Source organism: Monodelphis domestica, chromosome 5 (genome assembly GCF_027887165.1).
Source record: "Monodelphis domestica isolate mMonDom1 chromosome 5, mMonDom1.pri, whole genome shotgun sequence".
Lineage (NCBI taxonomy): Eukaryota > Metazoa > Chordata > Mammalia > Didelphimorphia > Didelphidae > Monodelphis > Monodelphis domestica.
In genome coordinates, this window is record NC_077231.1 from 288,425,345 (window position 1) to 288,447,080 (window position 21,736).

Below are 21,736 nucleotides of genomic sequence, written 5' to 3' on the forward strand. Positions count from 1 at the left end.
ACATACATGTGCAAAGCCACAGACCTCTGGGCGGTCCTGGGTTAAGCTAGAGCCACCATTGGCACAGGGAAGACATGGACAGTGATTGGTAGATGTGAGAACCCTCCCCCTCCCCCCTCTCTCTCCTCCCCCTCCCCCTCCCCCCACCTCCTGTTTGTAATTAAAAACTCCATTAAAGGTTGACTGCTGACTTGAGTTTCATTTAGGAATTACATAGCTGAATTCCTTGGCGACCTTAAATTAATGTATATCAAGTCTTTTAAAGTGATTTCCTTGTCACAAAAGGAAATCCATGAACCAACTTGAGATTTTAAAAAGATATATATAGAGATAGATATAGATATAGATAGAACTACTATTTGCAATGAGAATGATGGCTCCAGTTTCTCCAACCTGATATAACACATTTGGATTAATTCGCTCCAATACTACACTGGCCATATTAAAAAAAAAAAAAGGCATAGATATTTAAGAGATTTAATCTTAGTCATGATTTGTCTATGTGTTAACAATTATAATTATAAAGAAACTAAAAAGTAACAATAGTAGTAGTCATTACAGGATCCTCATCAATCTCTGGGTTTAGGGTTTGAAGGGACTTTTCCATATTACTCATTTTTATAAGTGAATAATCTTATAGAACCAAAACCCCAAATCACAAACCCAAATACTCAAGCAAAAAATCATGTTTTCATCTGCATTCTTAATCCAACAGTTTTTTTTTTTGAGATGGGTAGCATTCTTTTTCCTAAGTCCCTCAAAATTGTCCTAGATCATTGTATTGCTGTTAGTAGCAAAGCCTATCACATTTCATTATTCCATAATATTTCAGTTACTGTGTACACTGTTTTCCTGGTTCTGTTCATTTCACTCTGAATTAGATCACATCTTTCCAATTCTTTTCAAAACCATCCTGTTCATCATTCTTTATAACACAATAGTATTTTTTCAACTTTATTTAATTAGATTATTTAGAATAATTTTCCATAGTTACAAGACTCAAGTTCCTTCCCTCCCCTCCCCTGCACCCCCTCCCATATATGACACACAATTCCACTGGGTTTAACATGTACCATTGATCAAGACCCATTTCCTTATTATTAGTATTTGCACTAGGGTGATATTTTAGAGTCCACTTTCCCAGTCATAGCCCCACCGACCCATGTGATCAAGTGGTGTTTTTCTTCTGTGTTTCTTTTCTCACAGTTCTTCCTCTGGATGTGGATAGTGTTCTTTCTCATATTACATATATAAAACTATCTCATATAATAGTTCTGGATCATTGCATTGCTGCTAGTAGAGAAGTCCATTACATTTGAATTTACAACAGTATAGCACAATAGTATTACATTGCAACCATATACCACATTTTGTTCAGCCATTCCCTGATTGAGGAACATCCCTTTAGTTTTCAATTCTTTATCACCACAGAAAGAAAAGCTATAAATATTTTTGTAAAAACAAGTCCTTTCACATTTTTCAGCCTGACATTTTTATCTTTGACAGTTCAGTATCTCCAATATCTTTAAAAAAGAAAATGAATATTTAATTAAGTTGCATAACCTATAAGCTAATTGTGAAAAGGAATATATTACACATTTCTTTTGTAATGCCTATTATGGCTATAGTGAGCAGATCATAGACACACCTTTATTTGCTATCAAAAAAGTACAAGCAAAATTATTATTTCCTAGAAGTATAGTCTAATTGTGGATGCATAAAAACTAGATGACTTCTTTAAAAATATCAATTTTCTTTGAATGATTTTTAAAATTCATTTCCCTCAATCAAATATTCAGTCACCTCTAACCACACAATATCTACTACATCTCTTCACTTCTCTTCATATTGCCTAGTTCAAACACTTATTAGTGCTTAATTGGTCCAGAGACATAGCTTCTTATTTTGTCTCCAATACCTCTAGGCTCTTCTTTCTTCACGTAGAAAATTCCTAAGGCACAAGTTTGACAGTGTTTCTCTGCCTCTACAGAAACTTCAGTGTCTATTGCCAATACAAATTCTCTTTGGCATTTCAAGTTCATAACAATCTGGTTCTCACCTATCTTTCTAGAATGACTTTACATACTCCCCTTCATGTACTCTATGTTCTAGCCAAATTCACTTACTTGCCATTCATCTTACATGACACATTTGATCAGACACTTCAATGATTTTCCATAGGCTATTTTCTCAATGCCTAGATAAGTGGTGTCAAACTCCAATCCTTGTAGGCTATATATTGACTTAAAAAACCACAAATTAACATTATCTATATTGCTTTCTATTTTTGCTTCTTTTGTTAAACATTTCTCAATTATGTTTTAATCTGATTCAGATCATTTTCAAGAGTTTTGGAACACAGAATAATATACATATCAGATTTTTGGGAAAGGAAAGATTTTAAAACCAACCAAGAGTTAGAAAAAAAATCACAAAATGTAAAATAAATAATTTTGATTACATCAAATTAAGAAGTTTTTGTACAAACAAAACCAATGCAACCAAAATTAGAGGGGAGGCAACAAATTAGAAATAATCTTCATAACAAAAACCTCTGACAAAGGTCTAATTACTCAAATTTATAAAGAGCTAAATCAATCGTACAAAAAATCAAGCCATTCTCCAATTGATAAATGAGCAAGGGACATGAATAGGCAGTTTTCAGCCAAAGAAATCAAAACTATTAATAAGCACATGAAAAAGTGTTCTAAATCTCTTATAATCAGAGAAATGAAAATCAAAACAACTCTGAGGTATCACCTCACACCTAGCAGACTGGCTAACATGACAGCAAAGGAAAGTAATGAATGCTGGAGGGGATGTGACAAAGTTGGGACACTAATTCATTGCTGGTGGAGTTGTGGATTGATCCAACCATTCTGGAGGGCAGTTTGGAACTAAGACCAAAGGATGCTAAAAGACTGTCTGCCCTTTGATCCAGCCATAGCACTGCTGCATTTGTACCCCAAAGAGATAATAAGGAAGACATGTACAAAAATATTCATAGCTATGCTCTTTGTGGTGGCAAAAAATGAGAAAATGAGGGGATGCCCTTCAATTGGTGAATGACTGAACAAATACAGATGTCCCACTGTTGGTGATGGAATACTGTAGAGCTTAAAGGAATAATGAACTGGAGGAATTCCATGGGAACTGGAATGACCTCCAGGAATTGATGCAGAATGAAAGGAGCAGAACCAGGAGAACATTGTACACAGAGACTGATACGTTGTGGTCCAATCGAATGTAATGGACTTCTCTCCATTAGTGGCAATGCAGTGATCCTGTACAACCCAGAGGGATGTAGAGAAAGAACACTATCCACATTCAGAGGAAAAACTGTGGGAGTAAAAACACTGAAGAAAAACAACTGCTTGATTATATGGGTTGAGGGGGATATTATTGGGGACATACTCTAAATGATTACACTAGTGCAACATCAACAACATGGAGATAGGTCTGATCAAAGACACATGTAATACCCAGTGGAATTGCGTGTCGGCTACGGGAAGGGTTGGGGGAGGGGAAGGAGGGGAAAAATATGATTCTTGTAACCAAGGAATAATGTTCTAAATTGACTAAATAAAATTTAAAATAAAAAAATAAATCTGTGTATATATATAAAAAAGAGTTTTGGCACCTTTCTCTCCTTACCCATATTAATTGGAATCCCAAGTTCCCTTCAAGATTCAGTTTAGTGTCTCCTTCTAAATATAGCCTTTTATAATGCTCCAAATTGTTCATCCTCACTCAGTAACTCTGTATATAATTTGTTTAAACAGTAACATTATTTAAAAAAAACAACAACTTTGAAAGACATTAAGAACCCTGACTGACAAACCACAATATTTCAGTGGACACATGATGGAAATATACTACCCATCTCTGGACTGAAGAGATGGGCTCAAAATAGAGAGTAACACATTTTTTGGATGTGGCCAATGTGGGAATTTGTTTTGCTTGACTACACATAATTATTACAAAGGCTTTGTTCTCTCAACTGCTGCCCTAGTAATTAAAACTGGAAGTTTCTGAAAGAAGTGGGGACAGGCATACAGTATGCAAAAAAAAAAAGGGGCAACAGGGTGGCCCAGTGAATAAAGTACTGGGCCTGATCAAAAAGACTCATCTTCCTGAGTTCAAATCTGGCTTCGAACACTTAATAGATATGTGACTTCTAGGCAAGTCAGAACCCTGTAGTTTTTTGCCTTAGTTCCTCATCTATAAAATGAGCTGGAGAAGGAAACAGCAAACATCTCCAGTATCTCTACCAAGAAAACGCCAAATGAAGTCTCTAAGAGTTGGATATGACTAAAATGACTTAAAAAAAAAAATCTTTTTAATGGATTGTGGGTTAGTCACTGAATTTTTTTTTTAAATATCCAGAAGAAGGAAAACCAGAAAGAATCACAAACAGGACAGCTTTGAAAATAAGATACTCAATTTATTATAGATCAAAAAGAAAACCAAGGTATACATGAGATATATAGTAACTCTTTTTCTGTTCTACTTAAACTTTGGGTTTAAGTTCAAAATAAAAATAAATCCTCCTCAAAGAACTAAACCCACCACCAGCAGAGTAACTTTGATTATTTCACATTATTATAAAGACAGAAGTACATTTTTTAAAATGTAATTTTCTTTCAAAAAGCAGTAATTGGAATGAATACTTCAACCTCTTGTAGTGTTTATTACAGTTAGACTGGCATATTCGTGTGGATATATTCTGATTATACTTCTGGTGCTATCTGTTCAAAAGAAACTAAAGCTTCAACCAGATAATGACTTCATTGCCATAAAGGTATCAACATTCAAAAAGTTCATATGTGACTTATATACAAAGTGAAGATTTGCTACTTAACACTTTTAAATGCAAAAATGCATTTTAAAAATAAATTAAGTATCTAAACTCTTGACAATTTGAAATGTCTGTTTCTTTAACCACAAACTACTTCTAATGTAATTTCTCCATTTGACTAAAATATGGTTTTAATATCAACACTATTTAACAAACTGAAGACAATTCTTGGAAAATGTAAGGTAAATTTTCCCAACTTACACATTATGAGGTATTTTAGAGGAAGGGAATTCTGGGAAGCAATGGAACAAGTTTTAAGTCAGGTAGATAATTCACTACTAGCACTTCCGTACTTACTTCCATTTGGCTGACAATTAGTAAACGGATAAGTAGGGGAGAGAAGGCAATACAGCCTCTCTTCCTCAGCACCAAATCAATATGTGGAGAACTTGACCAAATAACCATTTCAATCTTTTATCTAGTGATTTTCAATTTCATAAGCTCAAATTTTCAGATCCGGAAGGACTAAGTTATGTTCTAATTTTCACAGTTATGTCCCTTTTCACAAATGTCAACAGTGCAAATTCAAGCCAGTGCAGAGCAAGGAAGGAAAGTAGGGAGGGCTCTTACATTTTAAAAAGTTGACAAAGCAGCTGGGTGGTTCTGTGAATTGAGAGCCAGGACTAAAGACAGGAGGTGCTAGGTTCAAATCTAGCCCAAGACACTTCCTAGCTGAGCTATTCTGGGCAAGTCACTTAACCCCTATTGCCAAGCCCTTTACCATTCTACTGCCTTGGAATCAAGACAGTATTTATTCTAAGATGGAAAGCAAGCATTTTTTTAAAATTAAGAGGATTGATCTCTTCTGACCATGCAACCAAACATGAAGAACCAAGTCATGTGGTGAGTATTTTGTCCCCAATCTACTTTGATAAATGTTAGATGAAATAGGAACTTAGAGAATATACTTTTCATTAAAAAGAGCTTAACATACCAGATAAAATAAGTAGTTCAATAATCTCTGCATCTCCCAAATAAGCAGCTGCATGTAATGGTGTCCTCTTTTCATTGTCCTATAAGAAAGAAGGGGAGAGGGGAGAAGAGTTTTAAGCAGAAAATTCTTTTTTAATATATTTGTATAAATACAATTTAGTATATTGATTAAAAGAAAAAACCTATGTCATTAAAAGATATAGGGTAGATTTTAACCCTATGTGACATGAAGAACTTATTCCATGCCTTATTGCATAATGAACTCCTTTTAGAAACACAATAAACATATATTAGATACAAATGACTTTTAAAATTTAATACTTTCATATGTTTTCAGAATATTCTTTAAATAACATTTTCCCCAATTGCACATAAAAACAATTTTTAGCATTCAATTTTCTTTCAAGTTTTGAATTCCAAATGATCTTCCTCCTTCATACCCCCTCCCCTCCCTCAGACGGTAAGCTGATATAGATTTTACTTGTGCAATCACATTTTTCCATTTCAGTCATTTTGTAGTAGAGATCTCAAAAAAAAAAAAAAACCAAGGTAGAGAGTGAAAGATAGTATGCTTTATTCTGCATTCAAACTCTGTAAGTTCTCAGATAGCAGATGGCATTTTGCATCATGAGTCTTTGAGATTGTCTTAGGTCACTGCATTGCAGAGAATATGTCATTTACAGTTCATCAAAAAATATTGCTATCACTGTACAACATTTTTCTCATTTCGTTCACTTAGGCCACCTTCCTTCACATTTTTTCATTGATTCCCTTGATATTTCCAACACTGTTATTTTTATAGAATATCTTTTCAGACTTTGAACGTTAAATTTAATTAACATGAAGGTCAATACATCCCAGGCCCTTTGGCTACAAATACAATGTTCTTTCCACTAAACAGAACTGTTACAATTATGGAGTTGATTGTATTTTGAAAGAGGTCTATAATTCGTAAAAAAATAATTATGGGCTGCTATTATTATTGATGGACCACCTAAAGCTATGAAACATCATTAACAACTTAAAATTGTGCCAAGACTTTTGAAACAACTTATATTTTAGAAGACCATTTGTGGGAAATGCTATTATCTATTTTGTTCAAAATAATAATGAAATAAATTCCATATTAAAAACATTTTTACCAATTCAAATGGAAACGGCAAAAACATGTCAAATAAAAATAGTTTCATAATTTCAAAATTCTGAAATTCAGGCCACAAAGGATATATTAGAGAAGAGAGCAAAAATGACCATGAACTCTGGCAAGAAAGTATATTGTCATGGAGACTAATTGAATGTTTATAAAGTTCTAAAGTCAAAAAAAAGACTTACTTGCATAACTCGCTTTAAGGAATAAAAATACAATTCATGGGAAGCTTCAAGCAACCAAATAAAGCCTGAAATATCATTTGGATATATCAAAAAGTTATTTTAAAAAATAGAAAGAAAAAAAAAAAGAAATCTAAGGAAAGAGGTAAGAAACAGGAAGAATGAGAGACAAAATGAAAAGTATTAAAAACACATATTAAATATGAAGTGGCGTTTTTGATTTAGTATAGTAATTTAATTCAGCAGCACTTCTTGTAGTAGCAAAACAATGAAACTAAATGAGTACTCAATCTTGGTAAGCAAATTGCAGTATAAGATTATTATGTAATAACATTGAAGGAAAAAATTCCAATAAGAGAGTCACATAAAAAAAGATAAAAACATATATATTACTGGTCTCACTTTCAATGATTGCCAACCTACAAACCAATCCCAACCAAAAGTGAAGTTCCCAGAAATCACAATTGCGGGATAATATCTGCTTTCATCAAGTCTGTGTCTCTTAACAGTCCACAATCACTCAACTTGGTGTCTGCTCCCTCTGTAATTGGACCCCTTCCTTCTCATGACTAACTAGCTAATTCATTTTGTACTTTACCAAGGTTGGTGCTAAGAGGGACGAGTCCAGAAGTTATTATCAGACTTTCTACTTAGCTATGCAAACTCCAAGCTAAAGACCAAAAGTTCTACTTGGCTGACAGTAGCCCTCTATTTGTTCTGAGAGATGTACATAACAACAGTGGAGGGGTTTGGAGAACTTTTGTCAGTTAATGCTATAAAGATATTCTAATACAATAAAATCATACTAGACTTTATGTCTAGTATGGACATAAGGAATAATTTAACAATAATTGAAACTTGAACAGATTAGCTACAAAGATTCTGAGATTGGCTGAAAGACCTGCTAAAACAAATGATGGAAGGAGAATCAACAGCTTATAAGTCTGAAAACCTTATTAAAAGTAGTGAATATCATGAAAAAGAGAAGGGATAAAACACCTTAAAAATGCAATGATGTCACAAGAAATATTACTGTAAAGTTATTAGACCAAAAAAATGTTGAGACGAGATAACTATTATCAAAAGTAATTGACCTGGAAAACAAGAACAGAAATAATTTCATAATCACTGGGCTTCTTGAAAAGCATACCAAAAATATAGGAATCATATTACAAAAAGTCATAGATTTCCTAAAGCGTATTGGTTCTAGAAGAGTGTTAAGGGCTAGGCAATCGGGGTAAGTGACTTGTCCAGGTCATAAAACTAGGAAGTGTCTGAGGCCATATTTGAACCCAAAACCTCCCAACTCTGGGTCTGGCTCTCAATTTACTGAGCCACCTAGCTGCCTGCAAATTTCTTATTTTAATAATGAATTTCACATAAATTTTTCAAAATCATGATATATATTGTCTCCCTTCTTTTTTCCCTACCCACCAGAGTTGAAAAATAATTTAATCTGGGTTGTACATTTATTATCACACAAAACATTTCTATATTATTTATTTTTGTAAGCAAATAATCATATAGAACCAAAACCCCAAAACATATACCCAAATAGTCAAGTGATAAATCTTGTGTTTTCATTTGCATTTATACTCCAACAGTTTTTTCTCTGGGAGTGGATAGCATTCTTTTTATAAATCCTCAGAACTATCTCAGATCATTGTACAGCTGTTAGTGAAGTCTATTACATTTCATATTTCCACAATATTAGTTACTGTATACAATGTTCTTCTGGTTCTGCTTATTTCATTCTGCATCTGTTCAAGTAGGTCTTTCCAGCTTTTCTGAAATCATCCTGTTCATTTATTATAGCACAACAGTATTCCAACACCATCATATACCACAAGCCATTCCCCAATTGAGGGACAACCTTTGAGTTTCCAATATTCAGCCACCACAAAAAGAACAACAGCTATTTTTTTTAAGTCATCACAGCTTTTTATTGAGCACCTATGAGAGCAAATTAGAGGAGTGCCTTGAGCAAAAGTGAAAGTGGATGTGGTGAGTAAGGGAGAGTAAGTCAGAAGGATGAGATGGAGGAGAAAGGAGGATTTTGTGGGGAGCATGGTGATTTCTTTTACAAAGAATTAATCATTCTGATCTGTTAAAAGACCATATGTGATTTCAGGAAATTTCTTTTTAACCTAGGCACATGGATGGGGTTCCTAGACCTGGATGAGAACTTGAATGAACTTGTGAATTTTGGTAGTGGGAACATTTTTGCCTAGTCATGACTTGAGTAGGCTCAGAGCATTGGCTTTCAGTGGAGGGAGCAGAAAGTGCCCAGGGGGCAGGGCAGAATAGGGGAACACAAAAGAATCACCTGCTGGTGGTTTCTTTACTTTTGTCTTAAGGCACCACCTGAAAGAAACTTTGATTCAACACACAGGAGAAATGCAAGGGCTAAACAAAATATGAAAGATTTAGAAGCATGAAAAGATGTTTAAATTGATACAAAGCAAAGTAATCAAAACCAGAACAAAATACACAAAGACAACAACAATGTAAGAGAAAACATTTAAAGGCAACTAAACCTTATTAATAATAATTACCAATTAGTGCCTGAGAACAGATAATGATACATATCACCATCCTTTTGTAAAGAGATGGAGTACTAATGCAGAATTCAGTAAAATCTGCTAGATACTGTGTTAGTATGTATTTGTTAAAAAGGAGAGGAGGGTATTAAAAGAGTATATCACAAACCTACTGTAGTATAAAACAAAAGGACAAAAAAATGTTAAAAATAAATAAAATGCATTACCTATTTACCCTCCTACTTAATTAACCTTTTTAATAACAGTAATTATTTAATTTCCTGGGTATGTGAGTATAATGATTTATTATATAATTCTAACATAATAAAAATCTTATAATCAAATCAAACATAACTAAAATATAGGGGGGAAAATCCAACTAGAACAACAAATAGAATTTATATATTATCCTGACTTTCTTTTCCCTTAATTATTTTAAAAAGAAAACCATATTGGTTTCCTCTTTATAGGTTTTGAAGAAATAACTAGAAAATATTTAAACCATTCAAAAATTCAAAAATAAATAATTTTGCTGAGAAGTTCCTCCTTGGCAAGAAGAGATTATAAATACATTAATGCTTGCCATGAGACTTATCGCAAAGAAAATATGAGTCCATAATTTGTAGGTTTGGGAAAGTGAAACAAAAAAAATGGGTTAAATCCCAAGTTCTGCAACTAACATTTTTTTAATTCAGATTCATAAGAACATTGATTTAAAAATTTTTTTTGAAGTAGAGCTTAGAAAGTTAAAAACTATGCTTGAATGGGATCTATGATCTCATCAATGAAAGTTCCTTCCAGTGATACACATTATAACCTATCCATTTACACCAACATATTTCCTTGAAATCAGTTAGTGACAAAGCACATTGTCTGTACAACTGTCATGCCCAACTCTTACCTCAGCAAATGACTAGCTTATCTATCACGTTTTCCTTGCTTCTTTTATTTCTCATTTTTCTCTGCAATTTTTAATTGTCCATATACTGTGGCTTTCACATAGTCAGCATGTACCTCTTTGCTAATAGTAAAGTTGTTTTTTCTTTTATCACTTGATTGAGGCAAAGTAAATGAAACTATGATAATAAAGTGAAATGGATCACACGATTTCCATATTTTTTGGAGAGGGAGGGTAAAGAAAAGGAGATGTCTTAGAATAATACTATATCAAATATTATTTCAAATAAATGGATTTTAAAAAAAAACACATCTGCAAATCTTCCTTAGAAACATGGTAGAAAGGTCCATTCCAAGTACTGATACCAGTTTAAAAAAAATACAACTCCAAAGTGTTGATTCATGGACATGCCTCTCAGTGTAATCAGAATTCACTCAGAATCGTAAGGGAAAATACATCCCAGATTATCTGTAGTCAACTTCATGGAGTAGACAACTAAGCAAGGTGTTGGCTGTTTAAATGGACATTAACATGCTTACCTGTTCCTTTTTGTGTTCCTGATTATATAGTTATGTTTGCTGTCTTACTCTTTAGAAAAGGTACCTATGAGCCAGATTTAAGAAAAATATTGGAAGTTTGAAATCCAGGTCTTTCTTATTCCAGTTCATTATTGTTACAGACAAAAGAGAGGTTGTCATAAACTGTGACTGCAAAAATATGGTTTCAAGACAGTGTCTTGCGTTAAATCAAAAATAAAGTGGCCGCCATGGGAAAAATTCCCAAATATGAAATATCCAAGTCAGCTGGGTTTTATGGAGATTTTAATTAATACAACTAAAGGAATTAAGGTAAGGGAGAGAAACAAAGTAAGAGGGAAAAGTTGGAAAAAGCCTAGGCCAGCCTAGGTTTTAAGCCTTAAGTCAGTCTTTTAATCACTCACCACAAGATCCTTCCCAAGCAAGATTCTAATGTTCAGAGAGACCCTCCAGTTTAGCTCCTCAGCTCCACTAAGTTCAGCCACCCAGCCCTCCCCAGAGGCCTTTCTGACCTCCTTTTAAAGAGAATTTTCTCCTATATCACCTCCCCTAAGTTCTCACATCTACCAATCACAGTAGACATTTTCACAGGACTGACCATTCTTAATTCACATCTTCTTTAGTTCTCAACTTCTCTGGGTAGACTAAAATTTCTGAGTAAGTTCACACCTCTTTGCCCCTTGCAAGTTTGCAAGTTGCCTGACCTTTTAGTGATTAATTTGACCTTCATGGGTCCTTAGCACCCTTTTTGTATTAGATCTAAAAATAGACCTAGCTTAAGGGTTCTTGCTTCACTTTAAGTATGGGTTAAGTACTTTTTCATTGTTCAGTAAGGAGTTTTACAACTTTATCTTCCCCTAAAGTATGCTTAAGTATGGGTGGAGTAATGTTAAGAATTCTCACATTCCTGATCAAGTACCTTCATTGTTTAAAATGGGGAATGGTCTTAACCAAATGTTCTAAGGTAGAGTCTGAGAATTTTTAACATTCACAAGTCTGAGAAATTTTAAGATTCACATTATAAAATTGTTGTTGATAATATTTCAGTGCTGGAAGCAGTACAACCCATTCTCCTCCCCTCCCCAAAAGGAGAATTCTTAATATCTAGGTCTCAACTCCTAAGGTATTTTTGCCAAACAATTACTACTGTTCAATACTAAATAGCTCCAGAATCTGAGTTAACACTGATGTTTTCTTCCATTATGACCCTTTCCATTCTTGCTAAGAAGTTTTGTTTAAGCTGCTTTCATTATTCCCTCTCTGCTTTACTGTAGTATGATTGACTGATGCTTGCTACATAGTCTACTTAAGTTCTGAATTTTCTATGATTAAGTATTATCATTGACATAAGTACCACTGAATTAAGTTTCCTACTTTGTTGTGCAATCAACTGCGTACCATAATATGTAACTAACTCTTAAGTAAAAATACTGATGTTGAAGAAACTGCAAGAGGGAGAACTTGACATTTTAACAAAGATGGACATTCAATAGCCCAAATTTGTTGATATTCTATAAGAAACATAAAAGAGGGGCAATGTTGAGGAAAAGATAGGAACCACAATCATTCTGCAAAGTCTTGGTGGACTGATGCTGCAACTACCCAGTAGTTTAATAATGGTTAAGTCCCCAACCCCTACTGAAAGAGATAAAAAAAAAATAGCACACCATACAATGACACATTAAGCAAATGGACTCAGCTACTATTGTAACATTTATTGTCCTTGAATAACAACAAAGTCTTGTCTAAATGGTTTTGTCACCCATTGGTTTTAAAATTATTTCTTGAACAATTGTAAAACAGAAACTGGAATACCCCATAGCCCCAATCCCTCTCCTTCTTTAGACTCTCCTAAACTCTCTTTTCAGGGTGCACTATTGGCATATACTACAGACAACAGTGAACAAATGAACAGTCACCTCAATTCAATATATGTAGTTTTACTCATTTTGAACACGATTAGGTTATGGTCTTTTCTCAAGACTGGCACTGGAGTTAGCTTTTAACTCTCTGGACTTCTTGACAATATCCCAACAGTCTTCTGGATATTCTAGGAAGATATTTCTAAGCCTGTAACCTTCTCACCTTAAAAGATCCCTCCACTTCCACAGATATCTCCTCTGACTGATGAATTCTCCTTGGAGTCTTCAATTTGAGGTAGTACCCAGGTCAGTAGTGCTCACTCATTCAAGCCACTCCAGACTCAGCCGACTGAACTTTTTTACCTCATTCCCTCTCTCCAGGGGATCTTTTTTCACATCCCTGGCTTTTCAATTTCCCTTTTATGTTTTACTTTCCCCTTTTAGAATCTAAGTTCCTTGAGGACAGAAATTCTGTTTGCTTGCATTTGTATTCACAGCACTATGTATAGTACCAGACACAAAATGCTTAAGAATTCCAGTAGACTAGATTTGAATGCAAAATCTATGTTCTAGCCATGGGTGAACAAAAAAAATTTCTGTTTTATCAAGCAGAGCAATACAAACTTTACTGCCATTCACAAGGTGGTACAATGGATAGAGTGCCAGGCCCAGAGTCAGGACAACCAGAGTTCAAATCCAGCCTCAGATACTTACTAGCTGTGTGACCCTGGACAAGTCATTTAACCCTGTTTTCCTCATTTTCCTCATCTGTCAAATGAGCTAGAGAAGGAAATGGCAGATCACTCCAATATTTTTGCCAAAAAACCTCCAAATGGGATCATGAAGAATTGGAAAAAGATCGAAAGGTCTAAACAACAAAAATATTCATAACATTTTGCTAATGTGAAAAGCAGTTTGCTTCTGCATTTATTACAAGGCAAAATATCACTCTCTATGTGTGTTCTTAAAAAGAATTGCAACCACCAATACACTATATTCTGAAAGGCACTGTATGAAAAAAAAAAGCCCAAACATCACATTAAAAACCATATTAGGCTCTATTTGACTTTTTAAAAAATTGCTGGGAAAACTGTAAAGCAGTCTGGTAGAAATTAAGCTTAGATCAACATCTTATTCTATTCTGCAATGTATTTTAAATGGAAAAGTAATCTTAATATCAAAGATAATACCATAACATTTTTTTTGTTTAGTTGTTTCACTCTTAGTGACCTCATTTGGATTTTGACAGAGACCCTTGTGTTTTGCCATTTCCTTCTCCAGCTTATTTTATAGATGAAGAACTGAGACCAACAAGATCAAGTGACTTGACCAAGATTACACAGCTGGTATGTTTCTGAGATCAGATTTGAACTCATGAAGATGAATCTTCTTGACATCAGGCCCAGTACTCAATACAGAAATAGGTCACATACTTTTCACAGCTATGGATAAGAGATTTATTCTTTAAAAAAATGGGATAAAGGCAATTAAAAAAGACAAAATGGACAGCTTCAATTACTTGAAACTGAAAATTTTTTGCAGACAGCATTAATGCATCTTGGAAGAGAATGGCAGTGGTCAAAAGGAGAAAAAAAAGCTTTGTATCAAATTTTCTTTTTTTTTCTTTCAAAATTTTTCTTATAAAGATTTGGTATCCAAAATATCTAAAGAGTCAAAGGATATAAATAAGCCACACTCAAAGAACTACAAAGTATTCACACCTGTAAATTACTATGAAGAGAAAAAGGAAATTGGAGCAGTGAATAGCACAGTAGATAGAGGATTAGCCCTGAAGACTAGAGGTCCTAGGTTCAAATCAGGCTTAAGACACTATGTATACTAGCTGTATGACTCAACCCCATTACCTAGACTTTACTGCTCTTCTGCCTTGGAATCAACATTTAGTAAGATGGAAGGTAAGGATTTTTAAAAAAAGAAGAAAGAAAAAACAAGATGTACACTCCCAAATTATATCCAGAATTTAAACCTGGGTGTGAGATTGATGTAATACCAAGTACTCAGTCATTTTTCATTATATCTGACTTTTCATGATTTCATTTGGGGTTTTCGTGGCAAAGATAATGAAAATATGAATCTCCTTTACAAGTTCATTTTACAGATGAGGAAATGGAGGCAAACAAGGTTAAGTGAACTTGTCTAGGATCACACAGCTAGTAAGTGTCTAAGGCCAGATTTGAATTCAGGAGGATGAGTCTCACTGCACCAAGTAACTGCTCCTCCCAAAGTTAAACACTTAGTAAGATGAAGCATGAACACATACTCATTTATAATACTTTCTGTCCTTCAAACAAATTTCTTCAGGAAATTCAGTGATATAGCCAAATAAACTATCTTTTCTTCCTTGAAACTGCTAGTATTTGCAAAGAGGTATTTATTTTTCCCCGTGCTTCCTTTTTGTTGATATATACCAAAGAGTCACACCACATTATGGAAATTTCAATATCAACACAGAGTGAGAGCCAGATATTCACATAACTAACATCTTACTCTAATATTTCAATTATGGCATAGAGGTGACCTAGCCTTCTCTAAGGCAAACTGGCAAGTACTACAAACTGGATAGACTTCAAAGTACATCTCAAATAATGGAATCTATGAAACCTGAGATTAGGTTTAAAGAGTTCAGGACCAATAGTCACAGTAGTTAAGTCCTTAAGAATTTTTTCAACAATTCTAAAACATAGGGTAAAGGTTTAAAAAAACAACACCAAAAACCTAAACAAAACCCAAACAAACACCTCTTACCTTCTGTCTTAGAACTGATACTGAGTATTGGTTCCAAGGAAGAAGAATTGTTGGGGCTACTGAACTGGGATTAAGTGATTTGTCCAGAGTCCCACAGATAGTCAATGTCTCGGGCCACATTTGAACCCAGAACTTCTCATCTCCAAAGGCCTGGCTCTCTATCCACTGGGATCACCTAGCTGACCTCTGTGATTCTGATATAAATGAATGTAAAACCAGAAGACTAATGTAATATATGAGGAGTTGCATAGCTAATAAAGGGCAAACTTAAGTTAGTCTTAGAACTTGTGTTTCCTGATCAATTTTTGTTTCATGAACCTCCAATTAGAGATATCAATTGTCTCAACCACTCAGTTAGCACCTATATCTAATATAGTCTTTTTTTTTTTTTAATAAACCCTTACCTTCTGTCTTGGAGTCAATACTGTGTATTGGCTCCAAGGCAGAAGAGTGGTAAGGATTAGGCAATGGGGGTCAAATGACTTGCCCAGGGTCACACAGCTGGGGAGTGTCTGAGGCCAGATTTGAACCTAGGACCTCACATCTCTAGGCCTGGCTCTCAATCCTCTGAGTTACCCAGCTGCCCCCAATATAGTCTTAATACCTAAGACTAGCAGAGAAAGATGAAGAGCCAAAGATCAACATTTATTCCAAATATTTAAATATCGTAGCAGAAAATTTAGAGCAATTTACACCCCACCCCAAAGATGTTATTATCAAGTTAAATTTATAACTGTGATACAAAGATGATTCAAAATCAGGAAAATGGATCACAGAAAACAAAACAAAAACAAAAAAGGTCCAAACTACAAGATTATATCAAAGATAAAGAAAAACATTTTTACAAAATATAGTTCACTTATTTTAAAAAAAACAGACTTTCTAATATGATTAAAATTATCTACCTAAAATTAAAAGTTAAGCACTAAATACAATTGAAAAAATACTGTTTTCACCCTACATGCTGGAATAAAATACAGATACCTTTTACTCCACACTATTACTTAATTTAGTTGTAAAAATGCCAGAAATAGCAGTAATAAAAAAGAAATGAAAAAATGTAGTAAAGAGAGAAAATGGAGATAAAACTTTCCCTGTTTTTGATTAAAAACAACAACAACAATTCAAGAGCATTTCTATATATTAGCAACAAAATCAAGGAGGTAGTGATAGAAAAAGGGGTCTCATTCAAAAAACCTAGAAAATAAAGAAAAAATATTTGAGAATCAATTTACCAAAACAACATTCTCAATAGTTGTATAGGTTCATTTACAAAAAGTTCTTCTACTTCCTTCATAAAGCTCTATAGCAGTGATGGTGAACCTATGGCATGGGTGCCAAAGTTGGGATACAGAGTATTCTCTGTGGGCACTCCCTCCCCACCTCCAGAATTCATTACTAGAAAGGCAGAGGGATTAGGGTGGAGCTGCTCCCCTCCCCCTCTCTACTATGCCTGATGACATTTTTTCACATCCTCTTCCCCTCTGCCCAGCAGCCCAATGGGAAGGCACAGGGGATAAGGTGGGCAATTCACAGGTGGCAGAGCTGGAGGGGAGCAGAAAGCTTGGGTCACTCCCCTCCCCATCTCTACACTAGTTGAGGACATTCCTCACTTCACAGTGTCCTTTTTTGATCAATAATATATCTAAAACCCAGTTGAATTGCTCATTGGCTACAGGAGGGGGGAGGAAAAGAGGGGAGAGAAAGAACATGAATCATGTAACCATGGGAAAATATTCTAAATTAATTAATTAAATGAATTTTTTTAAAAAGTGACCTTTTATCAACACTCATCCTTCATGAATTCTCAGTAGCCTTTGATGCTGTTAATCTCTTCTTGATATTTTTCTGTTCTCTAGTGTTTCAGGGCATGACTCTCCTGGTTTTCTTCTTAGCCATCTGACTGTTCCTTTTGAGGATCCATTGCTCAATCTTCATTCATGCAGCTAATTTTGACTCTGCCCTGTCTTTATTATTTCCCTTGTCTTTCTATACTATTTCATTTGATGATCTCATCAGCTCTCATGGATTTAATTAATATCTCTATGCTGATGATTCTTAAATTTATTTATTCAGTCTTAACCTGGAGATTTTATTCAGTCTACTGTTTTTTTGCATTTTTGTTGTCCTTGGGAATTCCAAAGAATGAATTCCTTTTTAATTGAATGTGGTCAGTAAATGAAGGGGAGACAATGATTCTTTTCTGGTGTATGGATAAATTTTTACCTATCTATCTGTCAGTGTGGGGAAGGGCTGAGGGTTTGTTTCATGGACTATTTCTTAATTAGCTATTTGACAATCAGAGATATCTTGGGATGTTCAAGGGAGGGAGTGAATAATGAGCTCCTAAAATACTATTTATTGAACTGCCTAACCAAGGTTCTAGGTGTATTAGGTGGTTCTTTTGTTAGGTGGTTTATGGTAATACAGGGTTGCTGAGCAAGCACACTGAGCAATAAGATAGTGAGAAGACTTTTGTCTCCCTCCTCCCCTCCCATGAAACTGTTTTTTTCTTTGGTTGGAGTCAAGCTGGGATTCAGAATGAGTAAGTTGACTGAAAATATAATAGATAACTCACTCTTTAACTTGTTGGAAACAGGGGTTTATTTTAAGGAAGGAGGGGAAAGGGAGTTTGGATAGGAGAGAGAGGATTAGTTTTCCCATATCTATAGTAAATCTTAAATGAGTAAACAGAATTGTATAGTCTTATAAGAGGGATGTTGTTAACAGTTTTCAGAGGTCTTCAGAGACAAACTCTGAAATTACAGAGAGAAAATCAGTAACCAAAAGGCAGAGAAATCTCCTTTGGCTCTTCCTCCCAAAGGTCTCAGGAAAAAAAGTCCCCAGCAGCAGTTTGTGTCCCTCTGTTTAACTGCCTTCTCCAGGTCACATTCTCCCCTGGATTTCTTCCTTGATGGACAGATCTCCAAGCTTCCATTCACTGCATCTATTTCTCCAGGTTTTCTGCAGTATTACTCTCTCACACTAGGTCTCTAGTTATTCTGAGGCAGCCACTGACCTTCAAAACCTTATCTTTCTATTTTTATACTTTCTTCCCTGATATATATTCTACAATCCGGTGACACTGGATTACTCTTTCATAAACCAAATATTCCATATTCCAAGTTTGAGCATTTTTACTAATGGATCTCATGCCTAAAATGTTTTCCCTTCATCTGTTTTCCTTCCAGTTCTAGCTAAAATTCCATCTCTTACAGGGAGCTTTTTCTTGATTCCTTCTCTCCCATGCCTTTTTATTTTAGTGCCTTCTATTTCTAATTTATCCTGTTCATATATAAGCTTGTTTGTACATAGTTTGCATGTTCCTCCATTAGCTGTTCTTGAAAGGAGGAATCACTTTGTACTTGTCTTTGGTTCCCTAGTATTTAGTACAGTACCTAGTACACTGAAGTGTAAGCGGAGATTTCGGGAAGGCAAAAGGATTACAGAGAGTATGATAGAATGTTGTGAAGCCAAAGAGAATATGATAGAATTTTGTGAAGCAAAAATGACAGGGGTTAATCCTGTTAGAACCTTTCAAGGTGAGGGGGATGCTGGGATTTCCAATGACCAGCCAGGGGAGTTTGTTCCTTGACTCTGGAAGGACAACTAGCTCCCACACCCCTGCTCCAACCCTTTGGAAAGTGGAAACCATTCCTGTATGAGAATTTAACAAGAGCCTATAAACCACTGAGAGTTATAATTCTATGACTCTGTGAAGAACAAGATCTGAGAGGATGTCATCCCCAGAGGAAGACTTGATCCCTCCTGAAGCCTGACTCCTTTCTATTCAATCTACAATCTAGAGACTTGTTCCTAAGTGGATTTAGCTTAGGTTTAGTTAAGAATAGAAGGAATTTATCAGGCAGAGAGAATAGTTGGCATAGCCTCAACTTCTATAGAGGACTGAAGAGACTTGCCATCAAAGTCAGGTGGTGGAGAAAATAAGTTCGGTTTTATTAACAATAGGGAATAATCCTTAATCCACTTCCCTCATCCAGTACCCAGTAATCAACCTGATTAAACCATGTTATCTCAGAAAAGCAGTCAGATTGATTACTCACTGGCCTGAGGCAGAGAGGGTAGCCATTTTTGATCTCTGACCTTGAAAAGACTACCCTATCTGACCAGGTTCTCTAAAATCCTGGTCGCCCATTTATATCATCTTAACAGGGGCTCTCTTCACCTTAACAGAAAGCCGTTAATAAATGTCTGACCTACTGATTTGTCATTAATGTGAATTTTTTTTGAGAACTGTCACAAATATGGAACTTCTACACTGAAGCCTTACTAAGTAATATGCAACATGTAGCATGGACTGCAGGTAAAACAAAGATAAACTATAGTCTCTGTACTAAATGAGTTTAAATTCTAGAAAGGAGAAATGTAAAGAATTGTCAAGAATGAGAGAATACAGAACTGAATGGTGCCACACTAAGTCTGAAAATATTAAAAAGACTTGCAGAAGGGCTGTCATGTCAATTCAGCCAGTCATAATCATTTTCTGCAGTTTCATTCAGCAGAACATGAGTAGAAGCAAAGGCAGTAAATGGCGGGAGTAGTCCAAGACTAAGGCTTGGCAAGGGCAAGATCAGTAATAGGTTAAAGGGGGCAAGAGACTTGAGAGAAGAAAACAGTAGAGTTGAAATTGGTCACCAAGGGTTCAAGACAGGGAAGGGAAAACAGCATAGCCTGGGTAGGGATAATCACCTGGGAAAGAGATGAAGGGTGAAAGAATTAGAAATGGCTTTAGAGGTTGTACTCATTTCAAAAACCCTTGACATTACTTCATCTTTCCTCACTTTGCCTTTCCTCCAGGTTCTGATGATTATACTAATCCTGCCAAAGTTCACCTCTCTTCATGTGCCTTTTAGCTTTCTTTTCTGGTAGATACCTCTCTATTGGTATTTTCCTTAATAGTTTCCAACTACTCTAAATCTTCATTAAAAAAAAAAAACCTTCAATAGAACCTATCATGATTTCAAGATTTGATTCTATAATTTTTCTTCCCCTTTCACAGTCAAACTCTCAAAAAAACCTTACAAAAACAACCTGATGCTAAGAGCTAGGAAAACAATTCATATAATAATTTCAACACTAAAAGAAAACAAATGATTTAAGAACTATGATTAAGGCAATTACCAATCAAGATTCCAGCTCAATTTTACTTATTTGTTACAAGGAAGAGTCTTTTTTGGGGGAGGTGAAAGTATAATGGAAGGGGGGGGGGAGGGGGCGGTTAGTAGTGTCAGCAATGTTAAAATAAAAGAATTTTTTAAAGTGCACCAAATAGTTAAAATATACTCAGTGTAGTACTGATACTACATAGTAGTCTACGTCAAATTTTAATCTGTACTTTTAAAAAGATTATATATATATATATATATACATATATATATATATATAAAAATAAAATAGAGTTTTGCAGTTTCACTAATAATCTCTTTCTGCTCTTCTTTGTATATGTAATGTTCACATTTGTTAATGTCTATCAAGTAGACGAGAAAAAAGTTAAGGTCCTCTATACTCTTTGCCTCCACTTACTCCACTTATCACCACCCTTCTCTCATTCATTCTCCACTCTTTGCAATCTGGATTCCAATGTTGTCATTCAACTGAAAATGGCTCTTTCCCAAGTTACCAGTTATGCCTTAATTGCCAAATCTGAAGGTATTTTCTTAGTCCTAATTTTCTTTACCTATATGCTGTATAGTGATAGTACTGATTACTTTTCTCCTCCTTGATACTCTCGTCACTGCTATTTCCTTTCATTATATTCCCTCTTTTTCTCTCCTCTGACCTAAATGCTTCTACAGTTCACTTTGCTGGTTCATTATCCCTTTCAAGACCTTCCCAAGGCTCTGTCCTGGGCACCACTAACCTCCATTGTTTTTGTCAAGCAGATATGGCTAACTTAATTCAACTCTGCCTATTTTAAATCCAGTTTATATTTGAGTCAAAAGATATCACCAGTGATGTCATTCTGGGTCCTTTTCAAGTATGAAGGACAATAA

The 21,736-nt window shown here is 34.9% G+C and overlaps 1 protein-coding gene across 3 annotated transcripts in view; it reads right to left on the reverse strand.

Annotated features, from left to right (window-relative positions):
* ANKRD28 (ankyrin repeat domain 28) overlaps window positions 1-21,736 on the reverse strand; it is a 198,939-nt gene that overhangs the window by 100,473 nt on the left and 76,730 nt on the right. For all 3 annotated transcript variants that reach the window (XM_007505124.3, XM_007505123.3, XM_007505125.3), the window contains exon 3: window positions 5,793-5,871. In XM_007505124.3, coding sequence (XP_007505186.1) covers window positions 5,793-5,871 — 79 coding nt within the window. The remainder of the gene's footprint in view (window positions 1-5,792; window positions 5,872-21,736) is intronic.